This window comes from Vicugna pacos, chromosome 22, assembly GCF_048564905.1.
Source record: "Vicugna pacos chromosome 22, VicPac4, whole genome shotgun sequence".
In the NCBI taxonomy this organism is placed as follows: Eukaryota; Metazoa; Chordata; class Mammalia; order Artiodactyla; family Camelidae; genus Vicugna; species Vicugna pacos.
In genome coordinates, this window is record NC_133008.1 from 30193132 (window position 1) to 30211652 (window position 18521).

At 57.3% G+C, this 18521-nt stretch overlaps 1 protein-coding gene across 1 annotated transcript; it reads right to left on the bottom strand.

Annotated features, from left to right (window-relative positions):
• Positions 1-9041: 9041 nt before the first annotated feature.
• Positions 9042-13332, bottom strand: NMRK2 (nicotinamide riboside kinase 2). Its single transcript, XM_031689694.2, has 7 exons — positions 13221-13332; positions 11514-11604; positions 10911-10959; positions 10669-10825; positions 10099-10170; positions 9630-9736; positions 9042-9358 (listed from the first exon to the last, which is right to left on the bottom strand). The coding sequence occupies exons 1-7, from the start codon at positions 13244-13246 to the stop codon at positions 9273-9275; spliced, it is 588 nt and encodes a 195-aa protein (XP_031545554.1). The 5' UTR covers positions 13247-13332; the 3' UTR covers positions 9042-9272.
• Between the last annotated feature and the right edge of the window lie 5189 nt (positions 13333-18521).

Genomic DNA, 18521 nt, shown 5'->3' on the forward strand with positions numbered 1-18521 from the left:
AAGCCTGCCAACCGCATGAGGGATCCTAGTGGTGGATCCTTCCCCAGTTGAGCCTTTGGATAAAATCCAGCCTGGCCTGACACCTGGATTGCAGCCTCCCAGGGAACCCTGAGCAGAAGACCAAGGTAAGCCCTGTGAGATTCCTGACCCACAGCTATGAGATGATAATGTGCATTGTTTTAAGGCACCAAGTTTGTGGTGCTTTATTACGCAGCAGTAGCTGACTCACACTGATGAAGGTGCACTGCGCCTGCTCCCAGGTTTACTGAGCAATCCAACTCTCAAGTCCCCCCTTTAGGCACCCCATCCCTCAGCCCTTTTCTTTCAGGGGTATGATTGGGGGTGCATGTTACACCTTCTCAGGTCTGCAGAGTGAGGGCTCCCTGTATCTGGTTTTGCCTTGTGCAAAGTAAGGATGTTTTCTTGCCTGCTGCTTAAGATGTGTTGGAATGAACTGTGGGAGCCTTGACTCTGTCCCTCCAGCTGATGGGAGGCTGGTGGGAGTCAGGCCATACCTGCCCCAAGACTGGCTGAGGGTTTGGCTGCAGTGTATGTGAAACTCTGCAAGGAAAGGGTTGAAAGCCTGTATTTCTCTCAGTGAAGCTCGCACAGAAGAAGGCAGGTGAGGGAGGCTGGGGTTCCAGGGCCAGCTCTGCGCCGAACTTGCAGATTCCCCCTCCTTGCTGGCTGCATGGAGGTAGTGATTCCTTCCCTCTCCGGAGATGCTATGAGGAGTAAGTGGGAACTTGCAGAGCACTGTGTAAACATAACGGTGCAGCTTACATCCCAGTGTTGACCTGAGACCAGCAAAGCTGGTGTTTCCGGGCAGGTCAAGTTCTCTAAATGGACACTGTGACACCAGCTTCAGAGTGAGACAAGGGTGGGCACAGGGGTCACGAGCGATGCCTCTAGAGCCACATGGCCCCACACCCCCTCCACAGGGAAGGGAGAGGATCTGGGAGGGCTCAGATTTGGGGCAGCTGACAGAGTCCAAGCTTTATTTGATTGAAGTCATGAGGGTCAGAAAAGGTCACCATCATCATCCTTTAGGTTCTGGCTGATCTTGTGGTTGAGCACTCAAAGGGAGTTTAAATTCAGCAAAACAGCTCAAGAAAGTGCTTCAGGCTAATCTGTATCATGACTGCCAGAGCTGGGAGCCCTTACAGCTGATCCATTATCTTTGCTATTGTTACTTCTCTTGCCTGGTAAGTCATTCCTCCCTGCGGTCTTTTGTTCCCTTAATTACTGAGGCCTGTTCAAGGACAAACATTGTGGCCAGGCTTAGATTCCAAACTGGCTTAGGTAAAAAATGGCTTCCCTGATGTCAAGAAAGCCATGCCTGGTCCTGTTTCTCCAGGACCCCTACCTTGTGTGCTTTCACTGGCTCCCTTGTGTGGGGAGGCGGCACTGGTGTGATCGGCCCTGGGCTGAGCCGTCTCACTGCCCCCGGTGGAACCTGGCCCATGGGCTCCACCTTTAGGAGGAACCTGGCAACAGGCCCTACAGGAAAGCTCCCCAGTGGGCAGAAAGCCTCCTGGCTCTGCCAGTGACCAGCAGAGAAGAGTCAGAAGGGGCAGGACCCGGGGTGAGGCAGGAGAGGAGTGGGCGGTCTCATGGCCCACGCAGGGAAGACAGTTTCAAGGATACCCCATGTCAGGGGTTGGCACAAGGACAGCCAGTGACATTCTCAGCTCCTTGCCTTGCATGACTTCCTGCTCTTCTGTTGGGCGGGGAGCTGAGGCAGCATAGGGCGGCGGCAAGATGCCCTGGAGAAGCAGGGCCTCATTGGTGGGGGGCTCAGTGGGGGTCACTGAGCGGCCCTCCCGGATTTGGCAGATGGAAGATGGAGCCAGAATTTAGGCCTTGTACCACATCGTGCATTTGTCACACACCATCTGCAAAATGAGTCAGATGGTCCTGGGTTTGACGCAGCCTGATTGGTTCTTGGTAGACAGGGTACAGCTTTGTCCTCCTTAGGGACAGTGGTTCCTGGGATGGCAGCAAGGGTTGGAGGACAGGCTGTGTCGGGATCCGGCACACACCGGGCACCCCTCACTAGGCATGAGTCTTGTTAGATTTGGGGGCTCAGGCACAGGAGTCACCAGGCCACACTGGGTCCTGCATGGCGCTGCCCGCCTCTCGTAGGTCAGAGGGCCGCCCTCGGGCCACAGCTGCTGTGCTCCTGACCATACTTGGGCAAGAGGCAGCGGTCGCTATTAATAACCGGTGAGGCGCCCCGGGCGCAGGGTGGCGGGTGGCTCCTATAAAGCCAGCCCCGCCAGCCCCAGGAGGCTCCTTCAGCCCCCGAGACCTTTAGCCCCCCTGTTGTACAGAGAGAAAAAGAAAAGTAAGTACCGAAACCATCCCCTTGTCCCTCCGCCCGGCCCCACTCGGTGGCCTGAAAGTGAGACACAGAACAGTGGTGAAAGACATACCCCGTTGCAAAGGACGCATGGAACACAGCCGCGGGGGCCCTTTACTGGCCCAGGAGGAAAGAGGGCGGTGGGGGGAGGAGGAGGAAGAGGAGGGGGCTGGGCCTTTTCTTCCTCAATTTTCTTTGTCCTAGAGGGGACAGATCTGGGGACCATGCCCCGGCCAGGCGACCCCAGGATGCATGTGTGTCTTGCAGTGACGTGGCCGTGGTGCTGGCTCCCCTCAGGGAGTTCACGGCTTTCTCTCTACCCCACCCCTGTCCCCAGACCCCACCCTGTGTCCCCCATGCTACCCCCTGGGGTATTTTATTTTTGAAGGTCCCTATATGGAAGGACTTACGCACCAGTCCAGAAATGAACCCTGTTTGCATGATTGTACCCCAAGATGCCTCCACTCCGGGAGCTTTCCCACCCCTCTGCCACCCCCTCCCTCCCTGACTGGTTGAATGTCAGAGAAGCTTAAAGGGAACCTCCCTTCACAGTGTGCTGAGTAGATTTGGGGGGCTCCTGGGTGGCAGCCGAGGGCATGTGGCTGGTCCTGTCTGTCTCAGTTAACCTGCTCCTCCCCCAGGCACTGGCTGGCCCCCCCAAGTCTGCCCCAAGAATGTCCCCTCAGGGACTTGGCAGGCAGGGCGCCTGAGATGGGGGTGGCGCTCAGAGGTGACAGCTTCGGGCTCTGGGTGAGGGTGAGGGCGCCGGCAGAGTAACTGCTGATTAAGAGGGCTGGCTGAGTGCTACTTGATGTGAGAGGCAAGTGCTTGGGGTGGGGGTGGGGGTCCTGAAATAGAGTGAGAAAAGGGGGCAGGGAGATGGGGCTGCAGCCTCACCCCCACCTCCCAGGGCCTCTGCCTCCATCTGTCTCCTTCCATGGCTGTTAGGACACTTGGGGAAGGGCCTCAGGGCTCAGCTCCGGTGGTATGAGTGTCTAGGGGCCGGGGGCTCCTATGGGGATGCTTTGCTTGGAAGGTTGCCTGTCTGTGTGTCAGCAGTGGGCTGGGGTGTGCAGGTTCTCCCCAGCAGGGCAGAGGCTTCAGATTGGCTTCCTTATTGGGGTGACCTCAGAGGAGCCAGGTTGCAGCGAGAGGCCCACGGGATCCTGCCCAGCCCCCTCAGCCCCCATTGATCCTCCTCAGGCAGCCCTCCATACGTCCTCCCTGGGAGGCGGGGGCCACTACTCCTCCTCCCCCACACCCTGGGCTCCCTGGCACCCGGGGCCCTACAGGGATCAAGGAAGGGGGCAGCAGGCAGGCCTGGCCGAGTTCCTCGTGGTGGGGGATGACTTGGCCCAGGCGGGTGTCAGCCACGGGACGACTGGCACGTGGGCGTATGTGTCACATGTGCGTGTGTGTCAGGATCTGTCCCATTCTGGGCTCTCAGCCTTCTCCACACAGCGAGTCCCACTCAGGGCACCTCCAGGGGACCAGGGTTTGAGCCAATTCTCTGCCCTTAGTCCAGGGTGTCTCCCCCTTGGCACTGTTGACATTTGGGCCTGATTGTTCTCAGTTGTGGGACCGTCTTGGGCACTGTGGGGGGTTGAGCAGCATCCGTGGCCTCCACCCCCTTAGTACCAGGAGCACCCCAGTCTGACAATTTCAGACATTCCCAGACGTGGCTCCGTGTCCCGGAGGGCAGGGAGCAGAATCACCCCCAGTTGAGAAGCACTGACTTGAGGTGGTTCTCAGGAAGGCGGGGTGCTTATTGCTGGGCGCCCCAGCGTGGTCGTAGGGGATGGGTGGGCAGGTGTTCTGAGTGTTTGTAGTGATGAGCTCTATTCTAATGTGTGTCAGGAAACTCAAGCTTTCCCTTCCACAGCAAGGCCATAAAGTTTCCTCTTGAATGAATTTAGTTAAAATCAATCAAATAAGCGAGACTCATAACAACAACAACAATAGCTAAGCGCTGTGCTGACCGTGGGGGCGTCCGCAGCCCCGTGGTGAGGGCGGGAGGAGAGTGAGTGACCTCAGAGGCAGCGGGGGTGCCGGGAGTTGGAGGCTTCTCTGGGGGAGGGGGAGCCTGGCAGTGCCTGGTCCTGCCAGCAGCCAGGCACAGGACAGGGGCGCAGCCCGGCCGCAGCTCCTCATCACGGTGGGTGGCTAGCCGGCCACAAAAAAAATCAGCAGCGCACATCCACAGCACAGGGAGGGAGCCGAGGCACGGAAGTGGCACTTGTTGCGTGCCCGGGGACCTCTCGCAAGGAAGGGGCTGAGGCAGCTGGGTTCCGCAGCTGCCCACTTATGCTCTGGGCTGCCCTGTCTTAGGGTGTCCTGTCCTGGGGCCAGAGGAGACCACCTGGCACTGACTGAGGGGTACCCCTGGGGGTGCTTGGTGGACACAGAAGGGGCGCATCAGATGTGTCTTGGGGTTCTGCCTGGGGAGGGCAGGGGCCGCAGGAAAGGCACAGGTTAGTCTACGGCGTCATCGCTGCCCAGAGCCACCCCGGCACAGGCAGCAGCAGGGCTGGATTTGCTGGGCCCACCAAGTGGTTATGGGAGGAACGAGAGAATCTTCCTGGGACGTGGATGGAAAGACGGAAGATCCGATGGGGTGAGGGTGAGGCGTCCTTCCCTGGCTGGAGAAGGCCCTGGATCGGCATTTGAGATTTGAGTTAAAGTCTTAGCTCTGCTCAGTGACGTTGGCCGTGTCTTTTCGTCTCTGAATCCTAGAGAGGTGGGTCATAGAGTAACCTGACTTCTCAAGGTGGTCGGCCCCGGCCAGGGCGGCCAGCTTCCTGTTCCCCTGGGCCTGGGCTTTCCCGGGGGGGAGCTTTCAGTGCTGAAACCGGGAAGGTTCTGGGCAAACTGGGACCAAGAGGTCCCCCTATTGCTACTGTTCTCGTAAAGACTGAGGAGTCTGGTGGCCAGGCAGGGCTCTGGCTGCCCCGGAGTCACCTCTCCCGTGTCCCTGTCCCATCCTGGACTAAATCAGGCCTGGTGACGAGCAGACCAGCCTCACTGTGCTGCGTGCTTGTGGCAAAGGGCAGGCCTTGGCAGGCCCGCCTGTGCTCCCTCCTGGCCCGGCACCAGTTCCCACCCGGCCTCCAGGACACAGCGACCTCTCCCCAGGGCCCTCCGGCCCAGGCCTCGCATGTGCCACGCAGGCTGCGGCAAGGGACTTCGGCTGTACAGACGTGTGCGTCTCTGCCGCAGCGCCTCACTCAGCCAGGCAGCTTGAAAGCAGCCCCGCGGCGCGCTTGGATGGGCTGGCTGCCGGCCAAGGCAGCTGTATTTATAGACCCTGAAATGTGGATTCCACGTAATTTGCGTGTGTCATGAAATTTAATTCTTCTTGTTACTTTTTTCCATGACCATTTGAAAATATGAACCCATTCTTAGCTCAAGGGCTTTACAGAAACATGCCGTGGGCTGGATTTGGCCCATGCGCCATAGTTTCCCTCCTCAAGTACTACGCAAAATAAATGTTTAAGTGAATAATGTTTAATGCCCCATTAAACCATGTGCCCAGTTTATTAGCATGACAGCAATGTACTGTTAGTGATTATGTCAGCAGCGATTTTTTTTTTTAATGGAGGTACTGGGGATGCAGCCCAGGACCTGGTGCCTGCTGAGCACGCGCTCCAGCCCTGACATATACCCTCCCACCTGCATTTTTGATTAAAGACACAAGTGTTGAAAATGCCACTGAATAAAATAAAAGGTACATTGGGTGGGGTTTTTTTTCTTATTAAATATTGTGAAAGGTTTTTAAAAACAGGTTTATTGAGATTGAATCAACACCATACAATTTATCCATCTGACATGTAAACGTCAGGGATTTTTGTGTATTCACAGGGTTGTGCGACCATCAACTACAATCAGTTTGAGAATATTTAACCCCCGCTCAAAAGAAGCCCTGTCCCGTTACCAGTCACGCTCCACGCCCTCCTCAGCCCCTGGCAACTGCAAACCCTCCTTCTGTGTCCGGGTTTGCAGGCTGGGTCCCCCCTGGGCCTCTCCCCTTGGCTTCCAGATGGGTGTCTTCTCCCTGCGCCCTCACGGGTCTTCCCCCTGCAAGTCCCAGCTTCCTCTTCTTACGTGGACCCCAGGCATATTGGACTGAGGCCCACCCTTGGGACCCCATCTTAATATAATCACCTCCACATATAATCACACGCTGAGGTCCTGGGAGTCAGGGCTTCAACACATGAATGTGGGGGCACACAGTTCAGCCCATGAGTGTCTCTCTCTCTCTTTTTTTTTTTTTTCTGCTTTTGTTTCTTTGTTTGAAGTGAGGAGAGAACAGATTCAAATCCTGCTCAGATACACCAGGACATGGTGTCTGGAGCGGAGGTGCACAGCTCGTCGGTAGCCAGGCAGGGACGGCAGCCGCGCCCTCCCGACCCTCAGCCTGTGGGCCCTTTTACCCGTCTTCTGCGGGTCCTGGAAGACTAGCAGATACAGGGCCAACCATCTTGGTCGGTTCTGAGGGATTTCTGGGGAAGCGGGACTTTTAGTGCTAAAGCTGTGAAGTCCCTGGCAAATCCGGACAGTTGGTCACCCTACTAGCGGCCTGCACTGGGTCTTCAGGTCGGTGGGGAAACAGCTGCGTGGGGCCTCAGCTGAAGCTAGTGCCAGGGACCAGCGCCAGGCCCAGCGGGTCCTCCCGGCTCTGCTGCCGTCCGTCTGTCTGCTCAGCACTCTGTCTTGTGTCTTGCTCTGTGCTGGGTCTTGAGGCCATAGGGGCAGAGGGCAGCAGTGATGGCTGTGCTGGGGGATTGTTATCAGCAGGAAGGCTGTGCTTAGGAGGGGCAGCAGCCAGGTGGACCGGCCCATCAGGAGGCTCCCGCCTGGGGCACAGGAAGTGAGCGTTTTCCTGGAGCCTGGGGCCCCAAACCCGGCTGGGATGGAGCTTGTCGGACCCACCCATTGCCCGCCTGCTCTGTGGCGAAGGGCGGGGGTCCTTTGGGCACACAGAGACCCCAGTCCACGGACCCTACCGTGAGAAGCTTGGAGGACAGTGGGGTTGTCGCAGGCAGTGAAATGAAGGGCCTGGGCTGTGTGGCGAGTGAGGCGCAGGGCTCTGGACACCCGCAACCCTCACCCTACCGCCGCCTCCTCGCTGACTGCAGGTGCAGCCAGACAGCCCGTGGGGCCCTCACTGCGCCTGTGCCCCGTCCTGCGCCCGGACCTGATCGCCCTTCCTCCCTCCCTCTTCTTCTTATTGAGGTGAAGTTCACACAACATAAATTTAATCATTTAAAAATTTTAAATTAATTAATTAATTTTGGGGGGGAGGAGGGATGTACTTAGGTTTATTTATTTACATTTTAGAGGAGGTACTGGGGATTGAACCCAGGACCTTGTGCATGTTAGGCATGTGCTCTACCACTTTGAGCTATACCCTCCCCCTAAATTTAATCATTTTAAATGAGTGTTGTGCAACCATCACCTCTGTTTAATTCCAGAATATTCCATCACCCCGAATAGAAAGCCTGTCCCCTTCAGCAGTCACTCCTCCCCTCCCCCAGCCCCTGGCAGCCAGGAATCCGCTCTCTGTCTCTGCGGATTAGCCTGACGTTTCATACGAGTGGAATCAGACAATATTTGTCCTTCTGTGTCTGGTTCTCTCACTGAGCATCATGTCCTCAATACTCATCCCTGTTGGAGCAGGTGTCAGAACTTCTTTCTTTCTAAGGCTGAATAATATTCCAGTATGTAGATGGACCACATTTTGCTTACCCATCATTTGATGGGTGTTTAGGTTGCTCCCACCTTTTAGCCACTGTTAATAGTGCTGCTTTGAATATTCATGTAGATGTTCTTGTTTGAACACCTGTTTTCAATTCTTTTGCGTATATTCCTACGAGTGGAATTGCTAGGTTATATGGTAATTTGTTCTTTCTTTTCTTTTTTTTCCCTAAATATTCCCTGGCTTTGTTCAAAGCTGGCTGGACTGCAGGTTTTTCCTGCCCTTCTGGATTGAGTGGGGCAGGTGGCTTCAGTTTCACGGCTGGCCCTGGGGCGTCATCCTTGGTCAAGGGGCACCCTGTCCTCTTCCTCTCTCCCCCTACTCTGTCTACCCCCATCTTCGATCTCTATGGGAGCCCAACCTCCCTTGGGCAAAAATAATAGCATCTGAGGAGATCTGAGATCAAATCCCAGCTCCTAGGCCACTGACCATCTCTGAGCCTCAGTCTTCCTGTCTGTGAAATGGGTGTACACGATAAACTGTCTCACCAACGTTCTGGGCAAGGCTCAGGGCGATGTGGTTTCTGGGATAGGAGGTGTGTCCTTACGAGCACCCTGGGTCCTCAGAGGTTCCCCATAACACAACAAAGTAGGTGTCAGCTCCAATCACAGAGGAGGTGCTGGCATGCAGTGAGGGTGGGGCTCAGCTATGAGCCAAGGGCACCCTCAGGCTTGGCTGGCCTCCGAGTCCCTGGTCTGGGCCGTGCTGTACTGTTTGTTGAAAGCTGGTGGGAAATTTTGCTTTTGGAGAAACCAGGCCCGAAGTCCCCCCAGTAGCCCTCCAGGGTCACGCTGGCATGGGTCCAACAGGTAGAGACTGCCTGCCCAGAGCTCGCAATGCCACCCCCACGGGCCACCAATGCACTGAGAGGGGGCAGGAGTGTCCCTCTTAGCACCTCAAACACAACAGGCTGGACCCCAACGATTAAAAAACAGGGTGAGGTTTAATACACAAGCCGCCGTCGAGGTTACAGAGGCGTCTCAGGGCGGGACACTGGGCTGCGAGCGGGGCTTCCACTCTCATATATACAGACTTCCCCAAAGGGCAATGGTCACGCAGTGTCTGGCTGGGATGAGACCAGCCTGGCCGTGCTGTGGCTGGAATAGTGTGTGGGTCCCTGTAGTCGGGGGCGACGCCCCTCTTCTCCGGCTACGCCTAGGAGCGGTTCAGGAGCCAGTTCTGAATGTCTTCCAAGACTTGGTGGAAGAGCTCCTCGCGGGACTTCATGCCGTCCAGGTACACTGAAATCAGAAAGGCCACAATCAGGGCCCCTCGGGACTTCGCCGAGGGCCAGGTCACTGGGGTTGCTGCCAGGAGGCAGGTGGCTGGCTCAAAGAGGACTGGTGGACTGCTGGGTCAGGAGGAAGCTGACCTACGGAGTCAGGCTGCTGGAACAGATTGGTCTCTGGGGCCCAAGGCAAGAGACTAGTAGTGAGACTCAGGGAGGGACTTCCAGGTTTCCCAGACGGTCTCAGTGGGGAAGGGCTGGCCTCATCCTACTCAGGGACTTACCTACTTCCACGCCACTGGCTTCCATCTCCCGCTTATACTTCTGGTACATAGGCCACACATGGCCATCGAAGAGGCCGGGGGGGTCGGGGACTGGGTAGCTTCGAATGCTGGGGAAGGAGATGGATGAGAATGAGTGATACCCATGTCACCCAAGGGTGGTGCCATGAGCAGAACCTTGGGTGTGAGAACTGGGTCAGGGGCAGCACCACGGGGGACGAGGACCCCACTGAGTCAGGGGCTCTGCGATGGGGCCTGGGTGCCCCAACTTCCAGCATCTTCACTGGCGGGTCTGGGAGATGTCTGGGGCAGCGCCTGAGTGGGCCACTCTATCCAAGCCCCAGGCTGTGGGCTTCTGGAACACAGCACTGGCCACCCAGGAGCCTGCTGCCTTCAGGGTGGCCCTGTGTCCACAGGCATTACCTGGTTTCCTGGTCCCACCTGGGAATGCAGACAGGGCCTCCAGAATTACCTTCTCCTCCACTTGCACTCTTCATACGGGACAGTCAGGAAGTACCGTCGGCTATACAAGTCCACCAGGGGCCTGGAGGCGGGGCGGACACGGTCAGTGCCCATGGTCAAAGCACATCCCCCCAGGGCCCTGGCCTCCAGGAGCTTTCCTGGCTGGTGAGGGCTGGGGGTTCTGACCTGATTAGTTAGGGGTGAGAGAGGGGACCAGCATCAGCCAGTCTTCTACTGCGCCCAGGAGCATCCTTGCAGCAGATCCCTCCCCGAGGACAGAGTCCTCCCTCTCGCCCGATTTGGATGGGCACTGAGAGGTATATTGTCTTGCCTGGGGTCACACAGCAAGGCTGGGGATCCCACCCAGCCTCCAGCTCTGCCTGAGGAAGCTGAGTTTCCCCAAGGAGTATGCATGTTTGCCCCGGACCCTTGAGCTGAGCCCAGCACTGCCTGCAGCACTGAGCCTCCCGCTGCACCTCCCACACACCCAGGCCTTGGTGTCCCATAGGACACCTGAAATAAAAACTCAGTGGCCTGGGAGGGCCTCGATTGCCTGGGGCCTGAACCCACAGAGGCTCACTTGTAGCTGTAGAGCAGGAAGCCTTCCAGAATGAGGATATGTGTGTCCGAGGCGTCCAGCTGGACACTGACCCCGTGGGCGCGGGCAAACTTCCAAGGACTGCTCACCCAGGCCTGCACGGTGCTCAGCATGGCCTCCATGTCCAGGGACTCCAGCACTGGGGGTGGGAGAGCGGGCGTTGGTGGGGCAGGGGGCCAGGAGACAGTGTGGGCAGGGGGCGCGGGGCTGCCGTCCATCCTTACCGTCCCACTGTTTGAAGCCGTCCTCCCCAACTGCTATTTGGTCTTGGGGCTGAAACAGAGGAGCCCAAGCCGCGGGCTCAGTGCCCGCCTTCCCACCTCACCCCACCCTGGGGTGACAGCACTTGGAGAGGCCACAGTGGGGGTCCGGGAGCACCTGCCTGTCCCGTCCCCCTGTAGCTGATGCTTAAAGGCTCGGAGGTCCCGGGCACTCAGACTGGCACTCAGAGCCCCTCCCCAGCCTTGTAACTCTTGGGACCAGGAGTGGGGCAACTGTGTGTCCATCATCTCCTTACCCCTCACCCTCCACAAAACATCAAGGGTACACTCAGCCCATTTTGCAGATGGGAAAGTGGAGGTGCAGAGGATAAAGGGTACTGCTCAGGTGGCACGCCCCCTCTGGGAACTGCAGTTTCCTCATTGGTCCCATGGGGGACAGGTGTGCTGAGAGAATGTGCCAGATGCACAGTAGGTGCTCAGTAATCGAGAATGCCCGTCCCTCGCTCTCCCAGCGTGGGTTAGCCCAGGGTGACCCTGGAGAGGTCTGCTTGCCCCGAGGCTTCTTCTCAGGGGCCGCCTCCCCCCACCCCCGGCCGGGGCGGCCACCTTGAAGAAGTCATCCTGGTGGATCACGCAGCAGTTGGGCAGTGACTTGAGGAGGCTGTTGGTCAGTGTGGTCTTGCCGCCGTTGGTCACGCTGTGGAGAGAGCACACACGTGAGGCTGCCTGGGTCCCCTCTCTGGGCCTGCGCAGATCTGAGGCCCCCCTCCAGATCTGAGGGCCCCCCCAGGATCAGACTCAAATTGAAAACACGGGCCTGTAAAACCGTAGAGCTAAGGGGGTATGTTTATTCACCCACGGTCACAGAGGGCTTTCTAAGCAGTCAGCCCGGGCTGCCCGGGCCAGGCACAGGCCTGTGTGTGCCTGCCTGATGAAACAGAGAAAAGGGGCAGAGGGTATGAAAACAAACAAAAAAGCTAACACGTGGTCTTAGCTGGGGTCATGGAAGCACTGCTTTCTGTGTTCAGACTCCTTTAGCGTTACTGTAAACCCAGGAGGCGGGGCGCAGAGCTTTCCAGATGAGGACACTGAGGCCTAAGAGTAACTTAGCCTCAGGAGGGCTTAAAAAAACCCAAAACATTAAAGCAAGTGCAAGCTAGGGGAGAAAAGATATCTGTGACAGGAAAACCAGCAGTTCACTGCAAAACTGGGAAGAGGCAATCACCCTACGACAAAGATTTTTAAAAAGCAATTGGCAAAGCAGGATGACTGGTTCATCCTGGTTTGCCCGGGATGTCTCTGGTTTTAGTGCTGAAAGTTCCAAGTCCTGGGGACACTTCAGTCCCAGGAAAAGTAGAATGACGGTCACCCCCAAGAGCTCTGGACTAGGGCTGATGAAGGACAGAGAAGGGTAGCTGTCAGGCCTTTCTGGAAATGCGTGTCCCTTTGACCTGGGTGTCCCGGATCTAGGAATCGGGTGGAAATCTGGGCGTGGAAGTGGGGAAGCTGCAGCCGATGGGAAAGGCGACCCCCATAGATTATGGGGAGCAGGTTAGAACACGCCTGATGTTCATTTGGGTTCTTGCTCAAAGGCACACCTTGCCCTTAGCGCTGGCTACAGAACGCCTCGCCCCGCAGGAAGACATGGGGTGCCCTTGGACTCACTCTTGCCAGGAATTTCAAGAGAGTGATGGAGCGTTAAACCAACGGGGAAGGACCCAGGTCACCCCAGGCAGGGAGCCCCACGCCAGCCTTGCTTATGCTTCATGTTTCTCAGGCATCATCTTAAAAGGCCTGGTTATTAGTAGTAAAACGGAGAATTTGAAACCTGGGAAAGGCAAGGCCCCTCCCTGAGGGTCAGCAGCCGTGGTTAAAAAGCAGGTGCCACAATCAGGGGAGTGCCATTCTGGGCTCCCCGCCCCACCTGCCCACGTGCCTCCCTGGGGTCCATGTCTCCCCACCCCCACCCCCACGGATGGCCCAGCACCTTAAGGAGGGTCTGCCTGAGCTTTATAAAGTCTTCTATCCCCCACAGAGTTCAGTGTGTGTTGGGGAGAAGTAATTTCCGTTCGGAAATTTAAAATTGGGCCCCGTGCCCAGCCTGCGCATACCGCTGCGGGCCCAGAGCCCCCGAGGGCAGAGAGAAATCCCGCCCTCGCCCTCCGACCTTGGGCGGCCGACCCCTGGACCCCATCCCCGGGCAGCCCTCCGCGCATCCCCGGCGGCCGGCCCGCGCGTCCCCCGCCCGCCCGCCCGCCCAGGGGCGCGCCTCGGCCCCAGCAGAGCAGCCCGCCGGGGACGCCGGACGCTCACCCTCCGATGCCCACGATGTACTTCATCTCCGCGCGGAGGGGCGGTGGGGACCGCGCTCTGCAGGCCGGCTCCCGACTCCCTGCACCCCGAAGCGCGCTCCCGAACGCCTCCCGGCGGCGGCGGCGGCTTCATTGAGAAAACCCTGCGCCTTTATAGGCCGGCGCGGTCCGAAGGCCTATGGGGAGCGCGGGCCTGCGCGGGAGGGGCGCGGGGGGCGCCTGCACCTGTTCCCGCTGGATGGAAATAGCTCCACGGTGCCTTTTTCCTAAATTAGTCACGGGCGGCAGGGCAGGGGGGTGCGGGTGGATGTCACCCCGCTGCCTCTCCCCTCCTCCTGCTCTCGCTCCCCTCCTCCTCCTCCTCCCTCCTCCTAGCCAGACTGCCCACGGGGCAGATAACCGACCACACATCTTCCCTCCCTAAAAATATCCGGCCCAGGGTGTCCCCGCGCCTGCCCCTGACACTGAAGCCGGTGCTGGTGCTGAGGAAAGGAACCCCCCACCCCGCTCACTCCTGTCCTCGCCACAGCAGCGGGCCGGGGAGAGGTCCGGGCGCCGCACCGCAGGCAACTTCCTTTCTAAGGGGGTTGCTGCCAAGATGGGCTTAAGTAAGGTCCACAGTAGTGAACCCCAAGAGAGCTTCGCTCTGGGGACCCTGGCCGCCAGAAAGTCTCAGCGTGACACCGGGGGCCGTTCATCTGGTGCCCACGAGAGGCCTGGAGTCACTGCCTGTGGCTTCAGGCACCCCGGCAGCTGGGGTGGGGGCGGGGGGTGGGGCGGCTTGCAGGGAGCAGGCCCTGCTGATCTCTGGTCTGCCCAGTCCCCGTGGTGGCCGGCTGGAGCCTATCACATCCCAGACCACACTCTCCCCTGGAAGAAACCGTTTGGCTTCAGGAGCCCCTTTTTCACCCTTGAAAAGGACTGAGGACCCCCAAGGAGCTTCTGTTTAAGTGGATTATCATCATGGATAATATTTACATATTATAAATTAAAACTGAGAAAAATTAAAGATTTGTTAATGTGTAAAAATAACAACCAACCAGCACATGGTCACATAAATACAGTGTTTGTCATGAGAGGCAAGGACAGTTTTTTAAATAAAAAAAAAGGGGAGTGGACTTGGTAAAGTTTAAAAAAAAAACCTTTTGTTGCGCATCAAACGGCATTATTCAGAAAGTGAAAAGACAAAGCAGGGAGTGGGAGAAAAGATTTGCAGGTTATATATCCTGGCGCCTCCAGAAGGAACCAGCCCTGCCCACGCCTTGCTCTTAGCCCCGTGAGACCCGTGCCAGACTCCTGACCTCCAGAACTGCCAGAGAATGAACTCACATTGTTGAACCCAAAAAAGTTTCTTTTCAGGTAAAAGAATGGTGTTGTTCTACAGTTTTGCAAATCTCTGTGTGGCTTAGTAGGAGGCAGCTGGATTCTCACGCCTGCTTGTCGTTTCCATAGGCTGTTCTGGTTGATGTATAGGAAGAAAACCCAGCCTCACAGAGAGGGAGAGAGGATTTTAGTAGCCTTTTGAGATCATCACGGGCAGTCATCTTTGTCCTGCACCCAAACTGGCCAGGTGGAGATTTATGAAGGTGGGCTGTTCTATTTCGTTCTCTGTCCCATTAAAGTTCATTGGTCTATCTTTGTGCTTTGAGTGGGTCTTTTGCCTGTGTCTGGTTTAGAACTCTGGGTTTGAATCCTGAATCTGCCACTTGCCGGACCAAGGAGCTCGGGACTTGTCCTCACTTCTCTGTGCCTCAGTGTTCTATTCTTTATAATGGGCAACTGCTGGCCTCAACTGAAGGAGGGAGGCTCTCTTTGGACTAGAGCTCCCACCTCCAGGAGGTTATATGAAGGGAGGTTGCCCTTTCCTACCCATCATCAACCTGTCCCTCAGCAGCCAGAGCTGCTGCCACAGGGCCTTTGCACATGCCGCTCTTTCTTCCAGGAACTCCCTCCTCGCACCCATTCCTCCTCCCTCCCTTTGACTAAGGCATCCTGTGTCAGTTGGACAATCCCACTGCCAGGAAGCCTTTCTGGATCCCCAACCCCTCCCTCCACACGTGGGTTCCCTCCGGGGCAGGCAGAGCCAGATGGGTCTTGTTCTCTGATATGTCCCCAGAGCCCAACAAGGCCAGCCTATAAAAGGCAGAGGCTGCCTAAATGGTACTGGAAGGAATGAATAAATCAGAAAGGGGCAGGAGATCATTGAATCCAGGTGAAACACAAGGGGATTTCAGCAAGAATCCAGCTGAATCAGTGCAGCCAGAATCCCTCTTCCTCCTCATGCCCCCTCCCAGCGATCCTCTGTCCACCGACCGCACCTGCTCCTTGGTTCTGAGACTGCTTCCCTGCGCTGTGTCAGGAGTGGAGCCTGGCTCTGCCTGGAGGTCCCTCCCCACTGCCGTGGCTCCCGAGTACAGTCGGTTCTAGGGCTTGTGCTGTCCGGCAATGTTTTGCTTTAAACCTGCCCCTCAGTATGGTGGCCAGAGGGAGCTTCGTAAAAACCCAGACCAGGGTCGTCTTTCCTCTGGTCCAGCTCTCCTGTGCCTCCCCCATCCTCATGTGCATTTAAAAGAAGCCCACTGTCCTCACCCCTGGGGCCCTGCCCTGTCTGGCCCCCCATGACCTCCCTCCCCTCATTCCACCAGCCAAGACAGCTGCTCAGGACCAACCAGCAGTGGAGACAGAAAGTGAAAAGAAGTGACTGATCTTATTGACAACTGGTTAACAGGCTCACCTAGTGGTCCCAGGCAGGACTGACCTGTTACGGAGGTCAGAAGAGGTCACTGGGGGTGGTGGCCCTCACTTCAGAGGCGGCCACCAGGGGCAGAGCGAGCAAACATCTTGACAGGGGTCTTGCCCGATGGCCCCTCCGTCCTCTCCCCTCCAGCCCCCCTGGGCCTTGGTTCCCTTTCGGGGCAGCGTGGCTGGACCCATGACCCTGGGCTTCATCAGGTGCCCGGCAGGCAGTGGGGAAAGCCGGCTCGGGCTGTGACCTCTGGCCCAGTTTCAATGGCAAGAATTTCCTGGGAGCCTCCTTGTGGGGCATGTGGCCCAGGCCACGGGTGACAGTGACATGCCCAGATAGAGGTCCTGGCAGGGCACAGTTGGGAGGCCTCCTAGTCACCTTGGCACATGGGCTCCCAATATAGACCAGCCTGTCCCCAAACAGCCCACTGGTACATTAAAAGTGACCATCCTGTCCCTTAGTGTGTGATTCCCTGTATATGGAATGTCCAGAACAGGCAAATCCACAGAGGCAAAGCGTGGGTTCATGGTTGCCAGGGCTGGGGGAGAGGACGGGGAGTGACTGCTGATGAGGGCAGGGTTTCCACATGGGGTGATGGAAAAGTTCCAGATCTAGATGGAGGTGATGGTTGCACCACACTGTCAATGTGCTCAATGCCACTAATGTAAATTAACGAAAAGAGTGACCAGGCCCTAATTTAGTTCCAGGTTCCACCGGAATCCCCACCGCAGCCGATCTGGCCCCAAGCCCTGTCCGGCTACACTCCTCCGTCTGGCTGCCCTTCATCCTCCTGCTCCTGGCTCACCTGGCTCGGTGCGGCCTCCAGGCTTTGGCCGTTACCAGGCCCTCTGCCAGGGACACCTCTTCACCTGCCCGTGGGCCTGGCTCCCTGCTGCTTCTCGGTCTGGTCTCCAATCAGGGAGGACCCTTTTTGGCCTTTCCTCCTGGTCCGTGGTGTCAAACTCTCCCACTGGGCTGGGAGCAACATGAGGGGTGCTTGGTGGCAGGGACCCCCAGTGCTCAGCAAATAAATGAATGAATAAATAAGTGAGTGAGGTTTGCAAGGACCCCCTTAGGATAATCAGAGACCTAGTGGGGTGGGGAAAAGGGATAGGCCCGCCCCCCTGAACATGGCACCCCATAATCCCAGGACCAGCTCTGCCAGCTTCAGTTCCCTCCTCGCCACCCCCATGCAAGCTCACCCCCTCCACGTGAGGCCTCCTCCCAGCCCCCGTGAAGCCACCCGCTCTGTGAGGGATACCTTCCCTGACGTCACAGGGACAGGAGGGTAGGGCAGGTGGGCTGCCACCTGCCGACTCCTACTGTCAGCCTGACGGTGACGCTGTGTGGATGTCACATCCATCCTGGCGTCCCTGCCACCAGCAGAGGCTATAATCCCGGGCATGGATAATGGAGGACTCCGCCTGTACCTGGCGTGAAAGGATCCACTCTGACCCTTTGGGGAGCACAGCCTCAATGTCCTGCTTGGCAGAGGGCTGTGGGTCCGCAGCCATGAGATGGGGCAGCCAGCAGGGACGAAGCACAAGGTTGGGCCTCAGACCCATCACTCACCTCAGACCCCAGGCGAGCCATGCAGCCGCCTCCCTGCGCCTCACGCTCCCCTCAGTGACATGGGGACGGCGCTAGGCTGGGCGTGGACCGCCATTAGCATTACTGTCATTGTGATTATTGTGATACGGCAATTTACAATAAGAAACGTGTCTTTGGTTTTAGTCCAAGTTCTCAGCACATGGCTCCTAAAACCCTTGTCATTGCCTAAGTGAGCAGACAGAGCATCTTTTGTTACGATATTCGGTCTTTGTCCTGTTTCCTGAAACAGCTCCAGAAAAGATGAAAGAAGCACCCTTCGCTGTCCATAGCAAGCCCTTTCAACTGCACCTATGAGGTGACGTTTGGGAAGGCCCTGTGACCACAGGACGAGGGCTGGTGGCCAGGGGAACCCACCGACTGTGGGCCGTCCTAGGCCTCCAGGGAGGGGAGCGGGGCTGGAGGTTGAGTTAAGCCCCAGTGGCTGGGGCTTTAATCAATCGTGCCTGCGTGGTGGCGTCTCCATAAAAATCCCTAAGTGATTTCTGAAGAGCTTTCGGGTGGGTGGACGCAGGGAGGTGCTGGGGAGGCCGTGCCCAGAGGGGCCGTGCAAGCTCTGCCTCTTGCCCCCACGCCTTGCCCTGGGCAGCTCTTCCAGCTGACTGTTGCTGACTGTTGCTGAGGTGTATCCTGCGCTAATACCTGTGATTGCCTGGTGTCTGAAGTGGGGACAGTCCCGTCAGGTCAACCCCAACCGGTGGTGTCAGGCTAAGCTAAATGCTGGGACACCCCACTGGCGTCTGCCGGGAATTGGAGAATTGCTTAATAATAGTAATGAGTGTTATTAGCTGTCAACTAAGTTTGGTTCTAGAGAGAGTGGTGGGGCAGGAAGGGAACTTGAGTCACACAGAGGCAGAGCTGGAAGGGGCTTTTGGAAGAACCCAACCAGGGCTCCCATTCTGCAGGGGGGAGACAGAAGCAAGGGGAGACAGGCCATGGCTCAAGGTC